At 37.7% G+C, this 21,442-nt stretch overlaps 2 protein-coding genes across 3 annotated transcripts in view; both read right to left on the bottom strand.

The window, feature by feature from the left end:
- Positions 1-10,941, bottom strand: part of nbeal1 (neurobeachin-like 1) — a 39,212-nt gene extending 28,271 nt beyond the window's left edge. For both annotated transcript variants that reach the window (XM_079461101.1, XM_079461100.1), the window contains exons 1-4: positions 10,661-10,941; positions 9,864-10,194; positions 4,434-4,525; positions 2,577-2,738 (exon numbers count right to left, since the gene is read on the bottom strand). In XM_079461101.1, coding sequence (XP_079317227.1) covers positions 2,577-2,738; positions 4,434-4,525; positions 9,864-9,914 — 305 coding nt within the window. In that variant the 5' untranslated portion in view covers positions 9,915-10,194; positions 10,661-10,941. The remainder of the gene's footprint in view (positions 1-2,576; positions 2,739-4,433; positions 4,526-9,863; positions 10,195-10,660) is intronic.
- A 980-nt stretch (positions 10,942-11,921) lies between these two features.
- On the bottom strand, positions 11,922-20,959 carry stradb (STE20 related adaptor beta). The gene is made up of 13 exons (XM_079460150.1): positions 20,725-20,959; positions 19,737-19,812; positions 19,567-19,642; positions 18,589-18,672; positions 17,021-17,117; positions 16,763-16,884; positions 16,545-16,653; positions 16,339-16,462; positions 15,445-15,616; positions 15,238-15,342; positions 14,900-15,147; positions 14,778-14,820; positions 11,922-14,310 (listed from the first exon to the last, which is right to left on the bottom strand). Exons 3-13 carry the CDS (start codon positions 19,576-19,578, stop codon positions 14,155-14,157), a joined length of 1,272 nt encoding a protein of 423 aa, XP_079316276.1. The 5' UTR covers positions 19,579-19,642; positions 19,737-19,812; positions 20,725-20,959; the 3' UTR covers positions 11,922-14,154.
- Positions 20,960-21,442: the final 483 nt, after the last annotated feature.

Raw genomic sequence — 21,442 nt, forward strand, 5'->3', positions numbered from 1 at the left:
ATGCCGAAGTGAAATATAATATTATTGCTCTTATAAATAAATATTATTAAAGGGATAATTAACTCAAAAATGAAAATTCTGTCATCGTTACTCACCCTCAGGTTGTTTCAAACCTATATACATTAACCTAACCTATATACAAAGAAATATATTCTTACAATATATACAATTCTTCCATCATCCACTATCATAGTAGGAAAACAGATTTGTATATTTCTTGTTCTGTTGAACACAAAGTGAAATATTTTAAAGAATTTACAGTAGGAACGCAAACAGTTCTGGGGCACTTTTGACTACCATTACATTTTTCCTATTATGGCAGTCGAAGATGTCACGGAATGGAAAATTGCTAACATTCCTTCAAATATATTTCTCTGTGTTCATCAGAACAAAGACGTTTATACACGTATGAAATGACATGAATGATTTTCATTTTTGGGTGAACTATCACTTCAATATTATTTATTATTACACAAAAGGACGCAAAAGTTAGCCACGCTTTCTAAATAAATCCAGAACCTCTTTAAAAGGAAAAACATTTATTAATAAAATTGAATAATATCTTTAATACGGCAAGTCCACACAAAGATACCAAAACATTTGAGTGTGTGTTTGGGGGGGCAGCGGCAGCTGTCTGATGAGCGACAGTAACACTCAGAGAACTCCTAAAGGATCTCTTGAAAGGGGAAACCTCTCTAAAACCCTCAACAGCAGCTGCGCACAGAACTCATGAAACATTGAGCAGTGATTCAGTGTCTGGTTTCTCCTGTTCCTGAGAGAAAAATCGACTTCACATTTCCATAACTGGCGACACTAAAGTAAAACACTTGATAGATGACATATTGCCCCAGCCGTGACCTGTACCACAAACCAAACTGTATCCTGTACACTGCTCGCCTGAACTCACTAGTGTACAAGAGAACGAAAGAAATAGTTCACCTAAAATTTCTGTCATTATTTACTCACCCTTTTGACATTTTAAACCTGTGTGACTTTCTTCTGCAAAACACAAAAGAAACTGTTTTTAGGAATGTTGCTAACCAAAAACAGTTGGTGCCCATTGATTCTATTGTGTGGACACAAAACCAATGCTAGTCATTGGGGACCAACGTTTTTTCTGTTTCTGACATTCTTCAAAATGTCGTCTTTGCGTTCTGCAGATGAAATAAAGCCATACAGGTTTAAAATGACAAAGTGGGGGTGAACTATTTTTGGGAGAACTATCCCTTTACTAACAGTGGCACTATTGTTTTCAGTAGCATGACGGTAGGGGTAAGTTCACGATCTAAGCGCATGGTTTAAAGAGAACTCAGGGCACGTCCGAATCCACATTTGCTAATTTAACGGCGGGAAAACGGCCGGCGCGCCTGGGCACATGGTCTAAACTGGTTATCCAGATTTTTGGGCGTTACGTGCAATAAACCAATCAGTGTCATCTTCCTTTCCCTTTAAGAGCCAGTTGCGCTCGCGTCATGGAGGATTTCGCTATTTACACGGCGGAATTCGGAAAATCAGACACTTCTCCAGAAAGGAAACGCGCCTCCTTGTGTGAGAGGTTAAAGCGCGCAAGCAGACCATTAAAGGAATAGACAGATTTGTATCTTTATGTCCACAATAATAATCTTTTACATTGTAATTCATTTCTATAAATATTTGTCATTATTGTGTGCTTCTGCGCGTCCATCTGTGTGTAATAAGCAGAATGTACGAGCGCTGTGCAACCGCCTATAGGCGCATATTCCTAACCCGCTCTTTAAATAACTAAAACAATATTGCGTCTATGGTGCAGTCTATTTTCTTTTTCTCAAAATAGCAATGCGCCAACAATGCACCTGAGCACACCTCTTTTCTAGAGCAACACGCCGATGGGAGCACAAATGAGCGTAAATGCATTTGCTATTTAAACAACGCGGCACAGGACAGGAAAATTTGATCTGCGTCGGGCTGAAACTAGCAAAAACACTTGCTGGGCTCCTTGCGCCCGATGTACGATAAGGCCCTAGAACTGAACCGTTTAGCTTTGCTTTACTTGTGTAACGTGACCAAACATTACATAGGTATTTACGTAACACTGTGTGCATGTGAGAAACTGATGAAACGATCACACACAATCTCATTCTAGACCCAATGGTTGACTGTGAAAGTAATTCTCATTTGCCCTCAGGTCGGATTAAAGTCAATTTATCTAAGCAAATCAACCATCAGTGTTTCCAGAAAAAAAGAACATGAACCTGGTAATGCATTTCTGGTAATGAATTGACCACTTTGAAAGATGTAAACAAAGCTGGTCCAACGCCGGTCCAGAACAACTTCCTGTGTCGGTTTTTTAAAGCTAGACAAGCCGTTATATATTTATATTTAATTTAAGTAAATATTAATTTATATTATTATTTTATTGTATAATAATTTGTATTAAATAAATGATTTGTTGAATTTTGTTGCATGTTAATTTTATTAAATGAACAATTTGTTGAATGGGTCCTGTAGTTTAGACGCATTTAAAGAAACCGTATGGGGCATCTAGCGGTTGAGCTTGGTATCTGAATTCAAAATATTGGGGACAAGTGATATCTGACCTGCAGATGACGATGAGGAACTTGAGCAGCAGTAGAGCCAGTGTCTGCTGCTCGGCCTCCAGACCCTCGGATGCTTTCTGCACACACTGCAGCAGCTGCAGACGCAAGACCTGCAGGATGTTGTCAGGGAGCAGTGACAAGACAGGGGGCGTGTCCTCCAACCTGCAGTGCGCATGACACACACAGTCACATAAAACACACCTATATATATATATATATATATATATAACACATATCTGTTTATAACATTAAAATAATGTATTCCACAAATAAATAAATTGGTTTACACACTAAATACTCCTTTAATTGAAAAAAGTAGTTTCTAGGTACTCTGTGAGGCATCTTCATGCTCAAATAATAAAACTAAATGTTCACAATTGATGCATGCATCCTAGCTTCGAATTAAAACTATAAGGCGGTTGACATTACAGTTCGCCAGACATGACAGAACTCCTGTGACAAAAATAGCAAGAGACAAACACGTTTTGCTCTCACATGTGTCATAATTGAAAGTGGCACATGAGATAAAAAATCCAGAAGTGGAGGAGCAGATGTTCAGTCACAAATCTATCACGTGGTTTCGGTAGGATATAGGTTCTAGTGTTCATCAAATTGTAAATGAAAATCTATCCTTCTTCCACAGATCACAGGGGAAACTATTTCTCGGAGTTAAAAGGCAATTCTAGAATGAACAGTAGTAGGTTGAGCAGTACAGTGTGTTTTTCTCAGCACCAAAAAGCGAGAGACAGAAATGTGTTGGTCTTATGGGATGTGAGGACCCTTCTGGCTTCTGGCACTGGAATGAATGTGTTTTGTGTGTGAACGGCACGCTGTGAAGAGAAAGAGCAAAGACGGATCTCTCTCTCCCTCTCTCCGTTCCTGACCGCCTCTCTGCTCACACTGCATTACGTAATATCATCTGACAGACTAAGCACTTCATGATCACATGACCACAGCTGGGAGACAGAAAGTCATTTTCTCAGGCAGCGCACTACATCACAGCCACATAAATCCTTCAGCGCGCACACGCGTTCAGATTCTCTCTCTGCATTGCCCTCGTCTTGCATCAGAACGTGACGTTTGCAGCAGGACATTAACTATAGCTCATCTCAAAGACACACAAGCACAAAATTTGTTGATATAAAAACCAGATATATCTGGCCTGTGTTTGTCTCAATCTTGATTTAAGTACACAGCAAGTATTTGCCATGTGTTAGATTTAATATGTCGTTTTGAAAAATATGTAGTGTAGACCTCTTTTGATGACGTAAACAATGCTGGTTCAACGCCGGTCAACAAGCACTTCCTGTTTCATTACACACATTATATCCAATTTTTTTGTGAAATAGGAAGTACTTCTGGACCAGTTTTTAGCACCATTTATTTAGTTTCTGGTTATCACATTTGAAGAGGATTAATAATTAACTGCATTAGATGGTTTTTAATTTGTTCAGCACAATTTTGACACAGGGAACGATGCTTGGCATGGCAGACCGTTACTTCTGTCTGAATGGAGGGACCTTGTATAAGACGAAGGGTTGTCATAAGAATAATGCGTTTGCTGTAGCAGTTTCTCAAAAAGGGGCCTCAACAAACTTCCAAGGGGTCCTCAAGAGGACTTAAAATGATTTAATAGAAGACAAAACAAGCATTTAAATAAGATAAAACAACTAAAGTCAAGTTCATTTTAACTAACAAATATACATCTTTCTGGCTCTGCCAAACTTTGGAATATTTCATTGGGTAAAAAATTGTGAGCCTTCAAATATTGTTGTGGACAGTATGGAGGGCCTTGAAGTCATGTGACCATTCGCTTTCAGACATGTACACCTGTACATCGAGAGTTTTTGGCTTTACCTGGTGGCCGGTTTCTCGAAGTCCACATCCAGACATCTCTCATAGGATGCGATGAAGACCTCCAGCCAGAGCTTCAGATAGTCTGGATCCTTCTACAGGTTTTAGACAAAAGAGAAAAAGAAAGCGGAAAACATTAACCATGGAAAAAATGATTCACAGTGATGTCATCTAAATGACTAAATGTAAATGTCATCAATTGAAAGGCATGATTCACTTATCTAATGTGTGTTGAAATGTTTGAGCCGAGTGTTTGACTGTGTCAGATAATAACAGTTTCATGACACCTGACAAACAGGCAGGTCCGCATACCGACAGGAACTGCGAGACATTCCAGCATACCAGAAAGAGGTGATCTTGACCGAGAAAGAAATGCTAACAAGCAAACCCTTTCACCAGGATTATTATGCTCGAGATTCCTGAATTAAACATACAAGTCGGTTGAGTCGGCGTCTGAGTGTGTGTTCTGCATGCGTGTGTTTATGAAGACAGAATGCTTGTTGCATGTGACATGCGACGTGGCTAGAGAGCAACCTGACTGAAAGCGGCCATTTGTGTGGTCAATGTTTAAGCTGTGTTACTGGCACGCCACAAATAAAAGAACTCAAGCAGGAAATAGTGCTTAAAAAATTCCTCTCGATGAGATCATAGGCGCACAGTTAGCGTGTCCACATCCAAAAACAACTCATGATAAACTGACTATCGGAACATGAGAACCACACAACGCCTTCGAACCAACGCTTTCGTTTTCGACCTTCCACCAATCACAAAATAGCACATAAAACATTACTTGTGTCTTTGTGTTTGGGTGCAAATGAAAAGCCCCATTGATACGGCAAGACACAGATGTCTGCTGAGGTCTGGATCTGGCCGGAGAGGGCACACCCTGTTTATTTAGAGCTCAGAACGGGCACAGCCTCGCCCTGATGCCCTCACCAGCTGTGAGGGTGTGAGGTGATTTAAACCAGTCAACCTTTTATCAACTCATGCCTCAAAGCACACAATGAAACCATCAGGGCTGATTTCTAAAGAGACGAACAATGACCTCCAGTAGAATTTGGCATCATGCCGTACTGCACGTTCTTAGCCCAGGGGAATCCATTTTTCTCTCCATCATTATTGGATGAGCATTCCACGATCATACAGTGACCTGCCTTGACTGACTCGTGTCGTGTTAAACCCACCTAGTGAATAGATCACTTTGACACGACCCATCAGGATGAAATACAACTTGAGATTTGCGAGCTATGTATGGGAAGCACCCATAGAAAACATTTAAAATGTGGAGGAAAAAAATCTAGCTTAATGATAGCTCTACATACTTCATTCGTGGTTTACACCGGGCGACAGCCAGCTTTCGCACGTCCTGCCGTGTGTTTAATAGGTTTATAACATGTTTGTGGTTCCGATGTCAAACATTATAATAATCCCTCACACCATGAAGTCAAGCTCCCATGCGGGTCAGATGTTGCCATGGTGATGAGATGGAGTATGTGTACGATATCGCAAGTCTGCCTAGTGACTACACTTTTAAATCTCTCGCGCGAACACATTTTTCGGTCTCTCCGTATTTACACCCCATGAGCCACTATCTTGGGTCTCTAAAGTTCTCACACTGTATTTTAATATCCTTCTGTCCTCATCTTTGCTTGCGCTCATGCTTTTTTCCGTATGATACAATTATCATGAAATCCTAGAGCGTTACTACATCCAACTAAACGCTTTCGTTCATTCAAGGATTACATCTGAATGCAACTGATCATGAAGCATTCCTTACAGTATTTCTATCTGAAAGAAACAAACCAAAGAAAAATGACTTTCCCTGTGCTGTCTATATAATGAGTACTACACGCGTGTATAAATAGTGCAGAGCCCTTAAAAGCTTCCACTTAAGTACGAGCCCGGATAAGTATAGGTCTAAACTGGGTCAAAGGTCACCACACAAGCAGCTTCTTCCCATTCACAAAACAACAGTTGTGGTGTCACAGCAGATGAATGTGTGTACAGCGAGTCAATCATCTTTACAGATGAGGCGTTTGTGTGTTTACGGGGCCACGAATGTAACCAGGAAACACGCAGCCGAGCTTTTGTTTAACAGCTCACGCAAACAGATCATATAAAAGGAAAACATTGTTAACGCCTCGTTCGGTCTGTCCATCCTATAATTGTTTTCGCATTTCCCCAACAGCTCTCCTTTATTCACGCATCTGCCAGCAAAGCATGTGCCCATCTGGCATTCATGTCTTTTGGCAGAAAAGATGGTCGGATTTTCCATATTTAAAAGACATTTTTAGAGAAACTGCCACCATGGATCATTGAGATTCTAGCCACATTTAAATAGTCATTGTTTTTATACAGACATCAGATGATTTTAACATTTACAGGCGATACAGTAAACTGGCAATGAGGTTCTGCCACCACCAGCAAAAGTTTTATGGTAATTTAACTTCAGATATTTGGTTAAAAATTGATTTATTTCCCCTTTCTTTCTCAACGTGAAATTTTAAAGGTTTGAACTGTTCAGCAGTGTTTGCGATGCCTTGGATAATGCAGGTTTTTGAGTTGAGGAACATTTTTTTTAAGTGAACGAAATGAATGAAAATTCTGTCATCATTTATTGATCCTCTTGTTATTTCAAACCTGTATGACTTTCTTCTGCAAAACACAAAAGAAGATATTTTAAAATTAAGTTCCCCATTCACTTCTATTGTATTGACACAAAAACAATGCAAGTCAATGGGTGCCGCCGTTGTTCGGCAAACAACATTCTTCAAATTATCTTCTTTTGTTTTCTGCAGAAGAAAGAAAGCAAAACCGGTTTGAAATGACCAGAGGATGAGTAAATGTTGACAGGATTTTTATTTTTGGGTGAACCATCTCTTAAGGTGACAATACATTGGGGTTTTAGCAGGCAGATAGTAGCATAATCAAGGTTATTAAAGTCAAATTGTGAATTAAAACATCATAGACACAGGGTGAGATAATGGGATTAGATACATGGGATCAGCTTTATGTAGCAAGCCTTGTAAGAAACCACCCAGCATTCACTCAGACCACCCTAGCAACTCCTTAGCAACAGCATGTCAATGCACTGTAACCACAAGAAACACCTAGCAACCCCCAGGGACCGCCTAGGTAATCATCCATGCCTCCCAAATTTTGTGGTGGTGACTTTTGACATGCAAGCTCACACATTTTCTCTCCAGACTTTAATTGAATAACCTGTTAAAAGGGCCTTTATAATGGCAACACAGGCAAGCTATTCATAACACTAAACTCACAGCATACAGGGCTTCTGTTTTCAGGCAAAAATATGCGATACAAGTCTGCAAACAGTCTCAAACCCTTGACTGACATGTTGCCAACACATAACCCGTGATCTTCTGTTGGCAACAAACCTCAAGCCCGATTCTGGACCGGACAAAGCAAAGGTCCCCAGTTCCTACTGAACCAAACAAAAACATACAAAATATACTGATGAGCTAGAAATGGAGGTGAACAGAGGTCAAATATATATAAGCATTTCATTACACAGGAAGTTCAACAGGAATACAGTCAGAATCATACACGAGGGCTCTCAGTGGAGACCAAAGAATAACATCCCAAATATTTATATTCCACAGGATTGGTTTAGATTTTTGACCTCCCTTTGCGGCATTGATCTCTACATTTTATAAACCTGCAGATAGACATTTCATCTGTTTAGTAAGAGAAAAGGAAAGGCAGGCTAAACTTTATTTTTCGTTTTAAAGTCAATAGGTCACCAATTAAAAACAGTACACATTAGCGTGGTAAAAGGAAATATCACCTCAGGCTGAATCACCAAGATCACAGGCTGGTTAATGTATGAAAGCAGACACTATAAACAGAAGCAAAGGTCATTCCTGCAGCTCGGCCTTTAGCTGAAGCTAAACCAAGCCAGATTATGAGTGTCGCCCTATGACGGAAATGATGTCACGGACTAGCTCGTGGTTTCAACAAACCAGTTTAAAAAACAATTTACTCACAATCTTGTCATTTAAAACTGTATGGCTTTCTTTCTTCTACAGAACACAAAAGAAGATATTCTGAAGAATGTTGTTAACCGATGCACACTTGCATTGGTTCTGTGTCCAATCAATAGAAGTGAATGGGTGCCGGCGCTGTTCGGTTACAAACTATCATCAGAATATCTTCTTTTGTGTTCTGTGGATAAAAGAAAGTCACACAGATTTGAAATGTAAGTAAATGATTGCTGAATTTTCATTTTTGGATGAACTTTCTCTTTAAGACGGTGTCCTCCGAGCTGTAACCTTCTGCATTATCCACCAAACAGAAGCACAAATTATTCATTCAAATTTCCAGTTCTTAATCTTGTGCATTTAAGGTTATGCATTTGGATATACATACCGTTCATCGGATGTTTTATTCAAATGACCTGATGAACAAAGCATTTTAAGTGCCGTGTCCCTTTCGTGGCCATGAGGACGGAGTCGAGAATGGTATTTATATTCATAAAACTTCTTACAGTAGAAACCTTTTAGGAGACTTTCGACGAGTCTCTAGAAGGGGCTCTAGAAGTACACTTTACACTTGCTACAGTGTTTAAACACAGGCAACCAATAAAGTTTTATGACATTTCTGAAGGCTAATAATTATCGAGAATATTATTTTGTTTAGTGACCTGAACTAAATACTAAATCATCACTGTTAGCTCAATAACCGCTACTTTACAATATGGCAACAGGCAGGCGACACAAAATAATGTTGACGCTATGATTGATGTCCATTAAAAGAGTGAAAAATGTGGATAGTTATCCAAAGGTTAGGTAGTCACAATAAGAGGGTATTTCAGTAAGTACAGTATAAGGATTGAACACAAAAGTCCAAGTTTAATGGAGGTTCTCATTGTGACAACTTATCCCAGATGTATCGTTCAATGGGGCGTGGAATAAGAGATGTGTCAAGAAAAAGTGGAAGTTTTATGCCACTCTGAATAAAAAGAGAGAATTCTACTGTTCATAGTAAAAAGTAAAATGACAATCCAACCGTTTCCTCTATAGTAAAATGTAGTATTTAATATTCACATTTAGTATACATTAAAGTACCATACTCTTACCATCCATTTTACCTTCAATGTATCCCAGTGCCATGACTATCCTTTTGTAAGTGCTGAATTATGTCAAGCTATCTTGGGTTGATTTTCTTCAGTTAAACTTAACCATGTGACACGACATTCACAACCACTTAAACTCAATGAATCTATAGCATCTAACACAGAACACAGTGTACCAGGAGACCCAACCAGCCACGTGCACTACAATATCAAAATTGTAGAATATACAGAATACACAGAATATATTCTAGATGCTAGTTTATTTTATCATTGATATGCAAGACATAATGCAGGCCGACCACATCCATCCATCACACAAGTCTGCATGCCGTGTTTACCTTATTACAGTACAGCATCCAAACCTCATACAGCCTCTCGGTCGATGCCATTCCGCACTGCAAGCCGTGAGCATGTAGGCAGCAATACTCCAGTAAACGATACAGTTAATATTCCAGATGGCTCATGGTGTCAACATCCGGCCAGGAGTTTGTCCAAATGCCACATTCATCCGTGGATGACAGATCCAGCCCGAGTGTGTTAAATCCCATGTCGAGTCATTCCCAGTGAAATAACATCCATCTTGTGAATGATCCAAATCCCATGTGATCTTCCTGTTTCTTGCAGTTTTCCACCAGCAGCTTTTTGATCTTGAAAATATTCCTCTAAACCCTGTGGACAGACACATCAGAGAGGTGAAAACAGTCCTGATTTTGGATAGTGTGACATGACAGTAAAGGCAACGTGCATGACTTGAAAAGGAAAACCCATATTCCTAAAACAAACATCATCCCAGACCGATTCCACACGTTTACAAAGCCAACTTGATCACACCTGACATCAGAATCTCAAGTTACATGAACTTCATGACAAACTCGAGCACTTGACATTTTCACATTACATTATTTCTGTGAATGTATTCATTTTGAACAGTTTCATCATGTGGTGGGAATGGTGTTGTAAGCTATAACAGCTATGCTGTAGCTTCTGTAAATAAAGTATAGATCCACATTTTCATTTGCGAAAGCCTTACAGATGAACATTTATGCTTTAAAGTCAATACAAAATAACAATACAAGGCAACAGCATATTCAAGAATAAAAATAAATCATTTTAATGCATTCGTTTCTTAACTCACCTGACTGAACAAAAGCAGCTCGTCGAAACTCGGTCCTGACCCGAAGCTTGATCCAGGAATGTTGCATGAGGTGAAAGCGCAAATGTCAACAAGCCAAACTGGCTTTCAATTCATTTTCTAACCAGAAAAGCCTGACAGCCCGGATTCATATGACGATTATCATCGGACTATAATACGACAGCTCAGGACCAGATCGCTTTACTGTGTGTGTGCGTGTGTGTGCGCGTATATACGGGCTGCAGTATGTGTGTTGTTTTTTCGCTTCCTATATGTTTTACGACAACACGCTCTCCTTTCCGTTGCCTATGTGGAGCCCGTGCGAGTGGGCGTGGTCGAAACTGTCGAAATGACCAATGATGTTGTGGTGAAGCCTTGGCACAATGAATATTCATTTATAATTCAGCAGTTGTCAAGAGATCGTATTTTCATCAAAACGTGCACACTAGGAACATACGGAGTCAAAAGATAAAACACAACAACATTTGACCATATATATGTATATATATATATATATATATATACATATATATATATATACTGTTAGAATAAACCATCGCAGTTTGCAACTTGTAAGAATTTTCAATGTTTTCATTGGTCAAAGTCATTTGGTTATTATTAGAATTCTGCACACAAATAAACGTTTTGTTCAAATAAAACATTTCAAGATATTTCTTATTTTTCTCAATAAATATATGTTATTAATGACAGCCCTCTACTGGCCAAAGAACGAAAACACAGGAAAGTACCCTTAAAATAAAAAGATTTGTACAGTTTAAAACGTTTGCTGTTAATATTTGGTCTTTTTTGTAACACCATAAACATTTCACAGATTGAATTTTTCCACAAAATATTACACATTCAACTTTAGCGACACTAAAATGAGAAAGCAACTGATCAAGATTTTTATGTTATTTCATCAATAAACCAAAAATAGCATTCTAAAAGCTTAAATGAATTAAATTTAATAAAAAATACATTCAAATATGAATTAGCTTATGTGAAGTACATAAATATAATCTTTAAAAATCAATTATTGTATATCATAGGAATCAATCATCAATTAATAAGAATAGTAAGTAAAATGAAAATATTTTTAATGTATACATTTATTCATTCATTTTTTATTTTATCTTCGTAAAATTAACATAATTTGCCCTATTCTCAGTTCATCTCTTAGATGTAACTTTTTCATGTAACTTTTTGTGACTTATGAAATGCCACAGTCTGTAGAATATAAAGAAATGACACGTCACCAAAGAGTAAAGAAACAAGGTAAGAATATATTTATCATAAATCTAAATGTATCATACAAGTAACATAAAAAAACATAAAATGTCTTCAGCAAATAGAATATCAGTCACAGTTAAAGCTGCTCAGTTCACCAGTTCAACCGGGATTCATTTAAATCCCATTCAGAGCATACAGTTTATTTTTGAGGCAGTATTAATGGGTGGGTCGAACAGTGCAGCACTGATGGTTTGCTTTTCTTCACAGGATTAAAACGTGTGCAGTGTCTTCACAGAGATACTCACAGTCACACACAGTAATACTGTACATAGGCTCTCTTTAAAAATTCACTGGCACAAGGGAACGTCCTTCACAAACACTACAGGACACACATGCAAACTCATGGCTCAGTTTGATGCCTTCACTCACATCTAGTGATTTGATGTCATGACCCGATAGACTGCTTGTGGACTTGTGAACATCAAACAGAAAGGTCAGATCATACCTCTAATGTAAGGATATACCTGGAATGGAATACAAGTGTGCTGCTTTTAGTAGTATGGAGTATATGACGCATGCTATTTCTTAAAAAATTGAATGTAAAATGTATGTATTGTGCAATTACACAGTGTAAAAACTGTTTTTCCTGCAAACGTTTTATAGTTCTTGTACAATTCTGTGGTGCTAATTATTGCAATAATATTTATTTTCATGTAGCATCAATGTTTTAGTGTATAATAAGCTCAAGTTAATTTTGAGCTTATATCAATATTTCCATCGGTATATTGCAAATAAACAAAACTGTAACAATTTTAAAAAATTATTTTCCAATTGTCACTGTCAGACAATTCTAAAAATGTCTTTAGCAAAGGGAAGTGGGAATGAAGCGATGACGGGTGACTACATCTGGAGCTTGGTTCGTGAGGACAGAATAAAAGACAAAAACGATCCAATGTACACTTCTAAATTTTTGAAAGACTCATTTTTAGTAACCGTTATGTTAAACCGTTGAATGTAACACGTTATGTAAAAATGTGTGAAAATATTTTTGTTGTTTTTGTGAGTACCGTTGATGTTGAAAAAATATGTGAGTTTTGTATTCTGCATGTTAAACGTTATAAACAGAAACAATTTATGCAAAAAACAACTTTTGAAAATATTTGTTACATTGTGTTATGAACAATGGCGTAGTATGCCATGTATGTTTAAATCAGCATTTGTTTGTCATCTTTGTTTGTCACAAACAATGTCTAAACATTGTTTGTCATCTTTATGAAGTAATTCTGTATATAAAAAAATGCAAACAATTATATATTAGATATATGTCAGGTGCACTTGTTATACTGAAAATGGAAGATCAAGTATATTGCATAGTGATTCTCTACACAGATTCCAATGATGGAGGAATCTAAACCATCATTAGCAAAATAAATCCCAGAGTATAACAAACCAAAACTTTCCGAGTGGTTGAGATTGGCACAGCTAAAAGAGAGTAAATACATCACAGTAAATAGGTTTGTGGTGATAATTGATCTACAGCAGTGGTTCTCAAACAGGGGGTCACAAGATGGCTCCAGAATACATTTTGTGCTTTTTTATGAAATATAGAAATTAAGAGTAAATTAATGTTACAGAATTGTAAAGTGAATATGTTTTTGGTTCGATCAAATTTTCAAGCTTCCCTTTATTTGGGGGGTCCCACAAAGGGGGCCTTATATCAAAAAAGTCTGAGAACCACTGATCTACAGTCTTATATTAGACATACCTATCAGATTCTAGAAATACTAAATGTAGAGGCATTTTTAACACATTAAATGATGGATAAACAGTTAAATGAAAGGCATGGTCACATTTACATCTGCACATTGCAATTTTGCAGATAAGAATCGTAGCAAATCATCATTGTAGATATCTAAGCAGCTCCGCCAACAATTAAAGGGATATTTCACCCAAAAAATATTAATTGTTTCATGTTTTACTGACCCTCATGTAATTTCAAACCTGTTTGACTTACTTTATCCTATAGAACAGAATATAAGATATTTTGAAGAATGTCGGCTTCCACTGTATCACATGAGAAAAAGTCATTTAATGGTTATGAACCAGAGGCTAAATGATGAATAAATGATGACTGAATATTACATTTTTAAATGAACTATCCCTTTAAGATGACCTGTGCGATATTTAAAGTGACCATGTCTTAGAAGAGAAAATGTAATTGTATTCGAAGGCTATATTTAGGGATGGAGTGAGAATTAAAGGGGGGGTTAGGAAAAGTCCCACATCTCATCTTCTGGCTCATTGGGTGAGGGGCTGTTACAGGTCTTTGTTGGGGTTTCAGATGGAGGTGTGTCTGGAGGGCAGGACATTGGCACGGCTGGATACATCAAACTGAGGAAGGAGTCTCTTGTGTGTTTCTTTACCTAGACGACACACCGAAATACATAAGACATACTTAAGAAAAATCAGCATGAGTTTTTCCAAAAGTTGACAATGCTCATTCAGTGGGTCTGATCAAAAGAACACAATAAAAAAACTATTTAAAGGATAGGTCATCCAAAACTAACTGATTCACTCCCCCTCATGACATTCTAAACCTGTATGACTTCCTTTCTTCTGCAGAACACAAAAGAAGATATTTTGAAGGGCGTTGTTAACCAAACAATATTGGTCCCCATTGACTTCCTTTGTATGGACACAAAACCAGTGACATTTTTCAAAATATCTTCTTTTGTGTTCCACAGAAGAAAGAGTCAAAAACAGGTTTTGAACAGCATAAGGATGAATAAATGATTACCGAAATTTTATTTTTGGTTGAACTGTCTTTAAACGGAATGTGAGAAAATGTCATTCATTGGTAAATTCGTTGAAAAGTAACATAAGGTTCTACCTGTCTGAAGAAGGGGTGGGTGCGGAGAGCGCTTGCTGAGGGCCTAAAACACACACACACGGAATTCACTAAGGACCATGAACTCATTTTATTCAATGTGGACAGTCTCTCGGTATCACTACCTGCTGTCAGGCTGTTGTTGCAGGCAGAGTTCGACCAGGTTGTGCAGAGTGGTCGAGTGGTTTTTGGGGGCGGGGCTCTGGGGTCTCTCTGCGGTTGCCGTACGAGTCAGACTTCCGGTTGCGACGCTCTCGCCGATACCCGAATCTACGCCAGAACGGGACACTTTGAGCGCCCCGAGGTCTCCGAGTGGGTAAGGCGAGACGTCAAGGAGACAAGAATGAGACCCCCTTAACTTCTGGAGCAGCATCTGTGGAAAAAGTGAGTTGAGTGCCTTCCAGTACATTAAACCCTTACAATAACACAGCAGATGGTGTAGGCTTTGAAAAAATTGTGGTACCAGAGTCTGCGGCATGTCTTGAAAAGGCACGCGGCCAGTGACCAACTCACAAGCCAAGATTCCCAGACTGTAGATGTCCGATTTCACACCATAGCCATGAAGATCCTTTACGAGGAGAGAAAACAACAATCCACCATAATCTTGCATAATTTGTACATAGCCTGGGTCTATTTTGAGAGTTCTTGAGGATCTGTGTTATGTGCTCACCTGTCGCAGTAGCTCAGGACTCAACCATGGCAGAAGAGACGGACTGTGCTGAGGCATATCATACACCATCCTCATCTTCTTGCCATCCTTCATTAGACTGTACACACTCTGAAGTCCTGACAAGCACACACGACCCTCTGCCGACAACAACACGTGACTTGCCTTCACACCCCTGCAGAAGAGACGGCATGAGATGAATCAGACCCCTGCAAGGACCCCCGTCAGCTTCGAATCAATACACCAACCCCCAAATTTGACATCACAAAACTATTCTGGTTATGAGATATGGAAAATATCGGTGCCACAATATACTGGTTTGCCAATAAACGTGATATTAAAAACTATGGTTTTCAATATTGTGTTAATACTACAGATATTGTCATTATTCAGCACTTGCTTAACATTTTACTTTAAGAGGTTACAAACTCTCCCTTGTATTACGAGCGTGATTCACAGGCCAAAAAAAGAAGAAACTAAATTAAATATGAATTCGATATTTATTTATTAAAACGTATGTTGAAAATGAAAATATATTGCGATAATATTGTGATCATGAATTATCGTGTAGTAAAAATCTGATACTGTCTTTCAAAGCTGCTTTACTGTTTCTTTGCAGTACCGTGAAATGCATTATACAAATAAATATGAATGGACTTCCATTCCTGAACTGAAGAGATAAGACGAGGCAGGAAGAGAAATGAAAGGTTAGGAAGGGATGAGAATAAAGGATCAGATGAGAAATCAATACATGATTAAATGAAAACAAATAAAAGCCCAGAAGTTAAAAGATGAGCTAAATAAAGGAAAATGAGAAAAGGAACCAAGCGTCTCATAATGAGATGAGACAAGAAGAGAAGAAAAGATAAAAACAAGAATCTGCGTTCAGATTCTCACCTGTGCACATATCCCATGTGGTGCAGGTACTCCAGGCCTTTCAACACCCCATACATTAAATACGCAATCAGAGACTCACTCATTCCATCTGGAAAATACGCCCTGAGAAGAGAGTCTGCAGAACCTGATTGAAAGCAGGAGGGACGTTGGATCAAGTAGCTGTGATCTACAAAAGGTCAAAGACAGCGATGACACAGGACACGAACCGTAACTCATGAGCGGAGACAGAACCCACAGCTCACAGCATGAGCTGAACACCAGTCTGGACGTTAGAAGATTTGGGTGACGAAACAGCCTGGACAACAAAACCTCGTTCTGCAAATAAAACACGAACACACCGAGTGATTCATGGAAAACAATACTTTACATATTAGTAAAAAAAAACACTATCCGCAATTCGCTATTCGGTTGTGAATGTACACACCATCAACTGCAAGAGCTCATCTTCCGTACACTCATCCAGATTTGTGTTTTTCACCACCACCAGCCGACCGGATGGAGTGTGACGCACCACGCTCACCTGACTGAGGTTATTGAAGCCCCGCCCTGTACACACACACACACACACATATAATGTCACACACAGAATAAACCATACAGGAACATAGTAAACAGGGATGTTTGAGACTCATTGTAGGGAACGGTTAACACAAAACACTGCATAAAGTCTGTTGCTCCCTACCCAGATGTGACAGCAGCTGATAGTGGGCGGGGTCAGTGGAAAGACCTGTGACGTCATCGTCAGCCGTCAACAGAGAACACGCAGAGACATCACTGTTCTGTCACACAAACACATAAACACTCACGTCCACGTCTGAACAAAGACACATCACACACAGAAAGCTGACACACGGGACATTTAAAAGCAGACATCCAAAGACTGAATACAAATACAAGTCTTCAAAGGACATTGACAAAAAATTATCTAAGTGACAGAAAAAGGGTAAACATTTTACATTAAACTACATTATAAAAATGACAGAAACACTAATAAAACATTTTTGGACTACAAGGACAGCTCAGGTATGCAGGACAAACACAGTCTCTCTACGCCGCATGAGAATTTCTACAGTAAGCCCACAAATGTATCTTTTGACCAAAGGACAACAAATGACCTTTCTTCCAGATGGACGAAACAGAAAACTGTTGTGATGACCAACACAATGGATCCACTCAGAGTTTGAAATCACAACAACTCAACAAAGCTACACACAACAGAACTTGTGAAGCATCTAGAGGAACGTTGTGTCCCTCATAAAACAAAGTAAGACAGCCACTGACGTATCTGAGCGAATTTATCCTAAAGGGCCGCACAATGACAATAATTTGCAACGACACAGTGACTGAAAGAGTTGGTGATCTTGGGCGACATGGGAAACCAAGATGAGTTTGATGCAACATGATGTGGCAATGTCCAATGGGAGTGGGGAAAGTGGTCACGTGATTTTTGTCAGCCATTTTTGTTAGATTAAAATGTATCATTTGAACTTTGATTAAATTCCCGAATCGCAAACAGGAAGCAGTACAATTTGAATGTGAGGAAGTGGAATTAAATTGAAATGTTTAATAGTAGTTTTAATCATTCATTTTGCTAATCTTAATGAATTATACAGAAGCATGTTATCATACATACAAACAACTTTATTAGTAGTATTCATTAATATTTTAAATATTATTTTATGTATACTATACTATATGCTAAGAAAATCTACATTTTAAATAGGGCTTTCAAACGATTAATCACAATTAACCACATCTAGTAAAAAATATTTGTTTTATGTACTGTCTGTGTACTGCGCATAATAATTTTGATTTTTTTAACATAAACACACACAAAAACACGTATACATATTTAGGAAATGTTTATTTGTATTTAATTATTTTTACCAACCATTTAAATTTTATATAAATGTTTATTAATCTTTATATTTTTCTTAAAAACATATGCATGTATGTGTTTATAAATACAAAATTATTACAGAACACAGACATACAGTATATTTTGTCAATACAAACCTTTATTCTGGATGCGATTAATCGGTTGACAGTCCTAATTTTTCATTATAATAAATTCTAATATTATAAAAAATTAAATAAAAAATTTCAACATATGGAAATGTGTGCTTGTTTTATATAGATTATAGGCATACATGATTCAAACTAAAATTGGGACCCAATTCTTAATTTCAGAATTTAGCCTTAAACTCTTAGCCTCACTAAATCTGCAATCTGCTATGAGACTATACTGACCGAGACCTGGTGGCTGATGTCTTCATACTGCTCCTCTATGCTGATGGACTGGACTTGTGAGTGACTAGAGATACAGGCACAGTCCTGAGGGGAGGAGAAAAGGGGAGGAGATATGAGACACACCCCACCCACATGTTAATATGCAGATGAGGTATGACTAATATGCATAATATGATTATGCATGACAGTGCATGGGGTGGGATGGAGGAGATGATGAAGATGCTCAGGTACAATGGTTTGTTAATATCTTTAAATAAGGTCTTATTTAAAGGACCGTTCAGGGCTTAATTTGACATGAAAGGGCCTTTTCAGTCCCTTTTAATACTAATACTAATATGTTATAGTAATAATAATAAAAGCAATATTCCAAAACTGGATATTTATTAAAAAAATATAGAGTATGTCTTGATTTTATCCATCAGGAAATTGTGGCTGTGATGTAATATTATTTATTATAATAACATGCAGCAGAAAATTATTTGATTACCACAAAAATGATTTCTTACTATACAGTCTAGCCCCAGAACAACGATAAATTCCAGTTTGACATGAAGTTGATGAAAACATTGAAAAAATATAAAATTGAAAGTATATGCAGTATGTTACAGATACTAAACATAACCAAGATACTAAACCCAAACATTCCTTCAATCAAGACTGTGAGATATTAACACATTCAGTAGGACAGGGGAGGCGAGGAGGGGGATTGTGTGGTGAGTGACTGGAGAATATTAATGAGGGCATTTATTATTAAATGTGAAGATATCTAGAGACTAAAGAACAATCAGGCCATGAATATTGCTAAGAGAACACCTTCATCCCATGAAATGACAAACCCTCAAAAACATATAAATATCATACTAAACATGAAATGCAATCTGGATCTTCAAATACAAGATTTCTAAAATACTAGTAGGATACTAGGCTCCTTGGGTTTGCACAAAGACCAAAAAGCTGTACAAAACAGATACAACTTACCAGAAATGACATGAGGTCCTTTTGGCTTAATTAATGCTTCACTGGAGTGCATTTATCCGACTGTAGAGTCGCACATCTAAATACAGGGAATAACAATGTCAAGCACATGTCCAAGAACACAAATATCGTAATCAATTTTGCTCAAGAAGCAGAATCTGTATTTTGCTTACCTGGTTTTGCTCGGATTCCACTGGGTAAATGATACAGACTTCATCTCATCCCTGTATGCCATTTTCCTTTAGCGTCCTACACACCAAGCATTGAAAAAAACAATCAGACTATCTCAAGCGCACATGTCGCTATCATCTAATAAGCTTACAAAGATTTTTTTCATCGGTTTGTCAATGTCGATTTTAAATGCATTGTGTCTGAAAATCCTCAGTATATTTATTCCGGTCTTTAAACCCCATGCATGTATCACAACCTGTGTCCATGAACAGAGCAGCCAGAGTCAATGTCTGGCACCCCTTATAAGTCTTGAGGTCTGATCTCCTCTCAGACATCATCACAGACTTTATCTTGGTTGATGGACTGTCGCTTCTGCCGAGGCAAATAAGACTGGACATCACGGTTCCATTGGAAGGCATTGCTCATGTTGTGTTTTTATGTAATGAATACATTAGTCAGATTTGAATGAGGTCATGATTGCAAGGAAGCTTATTAATGAGAGAAATATAAACTATTAACAAATAACGTCCTTGTTCAAAAGAAGCCCACAGCCACATTGATTTCAAAATAAATATATAAATGCGCATGTAGGCATAATGCATGAGGCAAATAGACAAACAGGTCTTTACACTAATATTGTAAATTAAGTAACTGTAATCGTTGCGTCGTCTGACCGCACGCGCCCTTCCTAGTCCTTGACCGTGGCGGCATGTACAAACGAGAATATCTGTTAAAAGTAGCAATGCTTTATTTTAATAATATAATATGAGCAGGAGTTGGATATTTAATTTACACTGCTTCATATGCATTTGCCATTAACGATGCATTTTTGCATTTCATGACTGCCAATAGAAAGCATGATCTAACGTCAACTCACAACTGCAGAATTGACATTATTTGCACGTGCTAAATAATTGGACTGTTTTATAGCGTTTTCTATACGTTAAAATCTGTTAGGTGCGATGTAAACAAGATATAGCAATAACTTACCATTGTTATGGATGAGGATGAAGGTTTATCTGGAGAAACGATTTCCCCAAACGGATTTCACAGTGAGCACCAGTTACAGTGACAAAGGATACGTCAGAGTTTTGATGCGTGAAAAAAATCACGCACTGCAACTCTCCTTAAATCACATTTCTAACTTGACTTGCCAAAGCTTTTGTTCACGGTCACAGCTGAGCTCACGTCATGCTAGACGTAGCTGAGCAATTTACACAATAAGAGTCTTTTGGCAACCAACGAGCTTTTATGTGTTAAAAGTCCTTATGTAAACATTAAAACGTTAACATTTTTATTGTTGTCCCGTACAATATTTTAAAGTGATTTAAGGAAACCCTATCCCACTTAATAAAGTCTTTACAATAGATAGAGATGCCCCTCCAGATTACTTTAAACTTCTGTATCATTTGTGCATAATAAAAGTCATCTTCATTTATTATTTCACAGCTCTGTTGTTTTATAACTGATAATTGACACAGTTTCCTAAATAAGTAATTCATTCAAGAAAATGCACTCAAATTTACATCGGTTTGGTTTCTTTATACTCTATTTATTCTCAAAATACAGCTAACTAGCACAATAAAATACAATAAAAACATGATGACATAATAAAAAACATGATTTTTGATTTTCTTTAAAGCGGAGTTATGGATCCAAACTCTTCATATATATATATATATATATATATATATATATATATATATAT

Source organism: Barbatula barbatula (assembly GCF_947034865.1).
Source record: "Barbatula barbatula genome assembly, chromosome: 7".
NCBI classification, from domain to species: domain Eukaryota; kingdom Metazoa; phylum Chordata; class Actinopteri; order Cypriniformes; family Nemacheilidae; genus Barbatula; species Barbatula barbatula.

Excerpts from the sequence above, each read along its gene's own strand:
- stradb (XM_079460150.1), bottom strand. Across the intron at positions 16,654-16,762 it reads ATGAGCTCTTGCAGTTGATG|AACGAGGTTTTGTTGTCCAG; the intron begins GTGTGTACATTC and ends TTTTATTTGCAG. Across the intron at positions 15,617-16,338 it reads CACATGGGATATGTGCACAG|GGGTGTGAAGGCAAGTCACG; the intron begins GTGAGAATCTGA and ends TCTCTTCTGCAG.